The 6,000-nt window shown below is 53.7% G+C and overlaps 1 protein-coding gene across 1 annotated transcript; it reads right to left on the bottom strand.

The window, feature by feature from the left end:
* Positions 1 to 471: 471 nt before the first annotated feature.
* Positions 472 to 4,810, bottom strand: GLYCTK (glycerate kinase; the record flags this gene model as incomplete). The annotated part of the gene is made up of 4 exons (XM_082288489.1): positions 472 to 1,377; positions 1,993 to 2,168; positions 4,003 to 4,154; positions 4,524 to 4,810. 4 exons carry the CDS (start codon positions 4,808 to 4,810, stop codon positions 472 to 474), a joined length of 1,521 nt encoding a protein of 506 aa, XP_082144615.1.
* Between the last annotated feature and the right edge of the window lie 1,190 nt (positions 4,811 to 6,000).

Raw genomic sequence — 6,000 nt, 5'->3', positions numbered from 1 at the left:
AGGCCTTGCTGTTATTGCTTTTACATCCTTCAGTCACTGTAATTTGCTCTAGTGAACCCCTAAAACCCCACTGCTGAGCTGCTCTTGAGCTGGGAGCACTGGAAGTACAACAGTGCATCAAGGGCTCTCCCTGGTAACCATGCCACAGCCTCTTGGTAACTTCCTCTTGGTAGCCTGTGGTAACTTCCCCACACTCTTAAATTAACTATAGTTGAAACAGTCACAAGTCTTAAATCCAGTCTCCTTGTCTGTAATGTGACCTCTTACCTTCCTCTGATCCCCCCAATTATAAGTGCTTGTTTTTGCTGTGGACATCCACTCGTGTCTAATTAGTGGATTCTTTCTGTCAAAGACAGTAGCAGCCTCGACAGTGAGCCCTAATTTAAGTAGTTTGCATTTGTCTGCAGCATTGGTGCGTTCATATACTCCTGCTCCTAATTAACTGCATCTGGATATCTGCAGAGGGAGCTCTCATGATCTCTCCATGGCTCTAATTAAAATGGCCTGGATGTCCATGACATTGGTGCCTGTCAAGCCTGTCACCAGGAGGTGATGCCCACCTTGGAAGTGGCTGAAGAACGTGTAGGAGTCATTGTTCCTGAGAAAGGCCTCCACATCCAAGCCCTCCTGAAGCGCCTCAGCCACCAGCCCTGGGCTGCAGAAGGCTCCTGCTGCCTCCGTTGGCCCGTCCTGCCCGTCTGTTCCCCCGCTGAGGAAGAGGATCTCACACCTCCTTTGGGGGCTGCTGGCTCCTGTGGCCCGAGCCCTGTGCAGCCCCAGCGCCACACGCAGGGCCAGCTCCTGGTTTCTCCCTCCCTTGCCGGTTCCTTGGAGCTGGACTGTGGTTTCTCCACCGGCCAGGATGCAGACTGGTCTGTCAGGCCCTAATCCTCGCAGGGCCTGTAGAAACTCATCAAGCTCCAAACCTGGGATCTGTAGCTCTGCTGCCAGCTGCAGGAGATTCCCCCTCAGCTTGTCACTCAGGGGCCCATCTCCGAGGCCGGCGAAGCCCAGGCAGACCAGCTGGATCAGCTGGCAGTACAGCGTGGCAACACGGCCGACTTCCCCATGGACTGCTGCACTCAGGACCAGAGCTGCATAGCCCAGGCCCTCGGCCTGGCGTTTGGCCTCTTCCAAAGCCAGTGTGTTTGACCCAAGGATGATGTTGGAAACGTGGGAGTAGTTTTCTGGAGCAGTGGGCTTGGTGGGAGAGCTGGAGAGGACCGTTTCCACTGACTTGGGCAGGTTGTGCAGCAGGTTGTATTTGGTGAGTATCTGAAGGCAGTCTTGGACACTGTGGGAGCTGGCAGCAGTGGGCCCACTTGCTATGATGTCCAGGGGGTCACCTATCACGTCAGACAGGATGAGACTCACCACCTGTGGAAAGAAATGCCCACAGATTATTGCAGGAGGCAAAGACAGGTGACCACACAAGAGCCCTGGCATAAGCACTGCTCTGAGTGCCACCCCCACATCAAAGCAGATGGAAACAGGGTAGGTTTGTGACTATTTTTATTTTATGGACCTGTGAGTGTCACTTTGCCCTTCTCAAACCCACAGATTTGCAGTCCCCTTTGAAGTTGGACCATCATGTTGGAAGATGTAGCCTGTGACACTGCACTTGTCAGGCCCAACCCAGTGTGGATTCAGCAATGGCACACGCTGAGAACAGCCCCCAGGGGAGCCAGGGGTCAGAGTCAGCCTTGAAAGTGCTGTGCTGAGGCACCAACACTTGGAAGTGCCTGCTGGGTGTGGGCTGTGGTCTGCAGAGAGTGGCGTGATGGGATGGCTGATGTTTCCCAAGTCTGAATTCCCACTCTTCCATCTCTGTCTCCCTGAGAGTTTCGGTCCTTAGTGAAACCTCAGCCAGAGGGCCCCAAAACAGTGTGCAGAGTTCACTCAGTATAGAGAAAAACCTTGCAAGTTGATTAAACCTCTATTTTGAGGGTAGATGGGTGATCTCTGGGCAAGCAGGGGCTTTCCCTTGGTTACCCGTGCAGGATGTGCCAGCTGGGCCAACCCTCCACCCTTCAGCACGGACAGAGTCTTCCGGACAATGTTCAGCTCCTGTATGGCAGCTCCTCGGGAAGCCAACAGCTTTGTGAGTTTCTCCTTCTCTTCAAGGAGCATGGGAGGGATGGGAGCAGGCAGTAGGGCTGATCCACCCCCTAGGATGCAGAAGAGATGGTAAGGATGTCAGGATAGAAGGAAAAGGAGGACAAAGGAGAGCAAGGCTTGAACCTTTTCTCTTCCCTCACCAGTGTCTGGAGGGAAGGCAGAGGTGATTGGGGACCTAAGCTAACATCTCTGGAGAATTCAGTCATCTTCACCAATGGGTTTTATTTACTGCTGTCCTGCACTCTCTGCAGTCAGCTACACTTCACCCAGGCAGTGTGAGCCTGGCTGGATGGGGGCACCACAAGCCTGCAGTGTTGTGGGGATGACAGAAAAGGGACAGCAACTACCCTCACCTCTGCACTGGGCTACAAGTGGGTCCTCACACTGATATTCAATGTCTGCCTGGATGGGTGAGCAGGGAGCACGGCCTCCACAGCTCACACTGCAGTCAGTGCTGGGCATATGGGGACACTGCCTGCTTTGGTGGCTCCATTTATTCAGGATAGTGTGTAAAAACACTGGCTAGGGATGCAGCAAGATTGGAAAGTGCTGAACCGCACTCATCTAGGCCTGGGAGGAAAGAAAAGGTGGGACAGTAATGCAAAGCACAAAGCACACCCAGAGTCCAGAGTGATAGCTTCACTGATGGGAATTCTGTCTGATACAAGCAGGCACTGGAAATGTGGAAAAGAAGGCAAGGTTCTAATGGAAAAGTGGAATGGATGGAAAACACAGAGGAGAAAAGAGCAAGGTCTGTGCAGAGAGTGAACACGCACAGAAGTACAGCTGAAAGCTACTGTCAAAATGCAAAGGCTGCTCAGAGGCTTGAGACAAATCAGCATCAATAAAACATGATGAGCAAGAAAAACAAATGCAAATGCCTGTGTTTCAGTCAATAGCCAGGGATCTAGCTGAGAGGCAGGAGCAGTTGGGGACCGGCTGCTGTGTGGGAGTGCACATGCATAGGGAGTCACAGCCACGGGGAGATCCTGTACCAGCTCCCTGAAGGGCTGAGGAGTCTCTTGGAGATCCCTGTAGCCAAAAGACAGGAGGAAGCTCAGGGGAATCCCCAGAAAGCACAGCTAGCTTCCAATCACTTGGGTGTTTGCCTAATGGCACTGCTCTCTCTGTACTGGATCAGGCTTCAGCATCCACAGAGGAATAAACACTGAGCAGAGGAGACCAAGGCAGTTCTGCAGAGCTGCTCTCAGCCCCTGCATGCTTTTGCCCTGTCACACCCACTGAGCTCAGGATGAGGTGATGTCACTGCATCCCTCTGATGCACCTTCTTACACAGCCCTGGATCTGAGGACAGCCTGGGGGCCAGCAGCCAGGCCCTGGGGGTGTGCAGGGCTGCCCCTGCAAGGCAGGCAGCTTACTGTGTGGTACCTGGAGGCCTCATTTCCATTGGCTGGGAAGGAGCCAAGCCCTGGGAAAGGTCAGTCCCAAATTTCAGCTTTCAGACACACACTCCTGCACAAATTCAGAGCATGCAAGTCCACCAAGTGCTTGCTTCTCCAAGTCTGCATCCCCAAATGTAAGGAGGGGGCAGGAAGAAAGTGCCTCCTTGCCAAGAGGTGAGAACAGCTGCCAGGCTGTGCCCAGAGGTGCCACTTCACTGTGGTGGCACAATGGCAGGACCCAGCCTGTGCAGCTCAGCCTCTTTCCAGTGCTGGGAGGCGTGTCCACTGCAGCAGCAGGAAGCCCTGGAGAAAGGGCTGCATCCCTGGAGAAAGGATGGCAGAAGAGGGAGGAAAAATCAGAGGTGCAAGCGTCCACGCTGAAGGGGCTGGCACAGCACAGTGCTCCCCTGCTGCACGGCTGTGGGTGGGCAGGCAGCTGGGGGCCCTCAGCAGATCCCATTCTCTGGGATCCCCACTCTACCTGAGATGAGCACAAGGAGCAGGTCATCTGCAGTCAGACCCTCAGCCAGCTCCTGGATGGCAGCTGCTCCCTTCAGAGCCTCTGCATCTGGGAGGTTGTTCTTGGCGCCTTCAATGACCTGGATTTTGCTGTGTGGCTTCAGCAGCATCTCCCTGGTGAGGTAAGAGAGGCAATCACACCACGGATCTGTGCACCCACACAGGCAGCCAGGCTGTCACCTGCGGGTGCCTGGTGTACCAGTGGCATACAGTGAGTGACCAGGACAGGGAGATGGCCTTTGCTGAGTGTTCCCCACAGCTGGAGAGGCAGCACTACCAGCACAAGAGGTGGGCTGTGTCACTGGTGTCACTGGGACGTGATGGTGGTTGAAGATGAGAGCGGTGGGGTTGACAGGGTGGGCAACAGCACAAGGACAGCTGGAAAGGACTTAAGGTGGTCTCAGAAACATCCCACAGAGGACAAATCCAGCAGCCTACACCCCTCCTTCCTGCTCCCCAGAATTGTCCAGAAACAGTCCTTACTGCATTCCTGCTCGCTGCAGGCTCTCCTGGATCCCTAGCGGCACATTGATGATGCCCCGAGTGAGGTGGTCTCCCAGGATCTCTTCTGCTGCTGCGGCCATCCCCAGCACAGCTTTTCCAAAACCCACCAGGTACAGATCCCTCTTCACTGGAAAGGCCTGGCCCTTCACCAGCAGCTGAGGGCACCCATCTCCCTGGAGCTTCAGAGCCTTCTTCAGCATGGGAGCCGGGCGGACGGTGCCCACAGCGCCACGGAACAGGGACAGCGCGTGCTCGCGGAGAGACATGGTACACAGGCTGGCAGGGCTGAGCCACTCTGCCTTGTGGGGTGGGCTTGTGCACTCTCTGCCAGCACTGGCAAGGCCTCAAGGGCTGGGACAGCCAGCAGCCTCCAACCTGCAAGGGAGAGTGAACATTTTTGCTAGTAGAAGAGACAGGGCTGTCACAGAAAGAACAGAGAGGTCAAAACATGAACTATGGAACTCTAGCTCCTGTTTCCCCTAGATTAAGGTGCCATATGAGCAGCATTTTCTAACTTTTCCCCAGGCAGGATGAAGGGAAGGACAGTGTCACATTCAAACTACCTGTCAGCTTGTGATTCCCCTGCAATCTCATCACCTCCTGCAGGGAAGGCGAGCTCTGCCAGCCAGCTTCTCCATCACTGTAGCTTTGCCACTGGCAAGCCATCATTTCTATTTGCTTAGCATTTGACACCTTTCCAAACTGTGGAAGCTGCTCTCTGTCCTGGAGAGAGCAGGGCATCTGGGTGGAACAGCTTTTCACTACATTAACTCCCTTCCTCAATGCTAGCCAAATGCTGATCTCATCCTCTGGCTGTGCATTGCCCCATGTGTCCCTGCAGCATCAGACATGGACTGAGGAGAAACAACAGCCTTGCTGGCTGCCTCATCCCTCGCTGCTGGTGGCCACAGAGAGACCAGTAATGAGGTTTCCTCACCAAACAGCAAATTAACACCAGGCTTCATTTACCTTTCTCTTTTAGTCCTCATTATCCATTAAAATCAGATTTAGAGCCCAAATAAGACTACATATCCAAGTAAAGTTGCCAGCCGTGTCTGTGAAAGCCCATTTGAGCTGTTCTCCACAGAGCATTAGCATTATATGCAACAGATCTGTGCATGGACCAAAAGATCTCAGCTGCTCAAGGGCAGATACTTGTCTTGACAGAGGAAAGGCAGCCCCTGCCAGCAAACACACATTCATTCCCTCCCAGCATTTCTCCTTCCTTCTGTTAACTGGCAGCAAGTTCACTGCTGGTTTCTGAGGATCAAAGATCCTTGGTATCTGCATCTCTCCTGCTCATGGCATTTAAGGAAGGATGCCAGGAAGCTGAAGCAGTCCAAGCGACACACTTGATCACAGACCCATTGAAACGACCTGAGAGAGTTAATCCTCTCTCTAGTAAGCCGATGTGTTTTGTCCAAGGGCTTCTTTTAGGAGAGCTCAGGAGTCCAGA

This window comes from Coloeus monedula (assembly GCF_965178545.1).
Source record: "Coloeus monedula genome assembly, chromosome: 11".
Lineage (NCBI taxonomy): Eukaryota > Metazoa > Chordata > Aves > Passeriformes > Corvidae > Coloeus > Coloeus monedula.
Note: the sequence above shows the minus strand (reverse complement) of the source record. Positions and strands in the feature narration are given on the sequence as shown.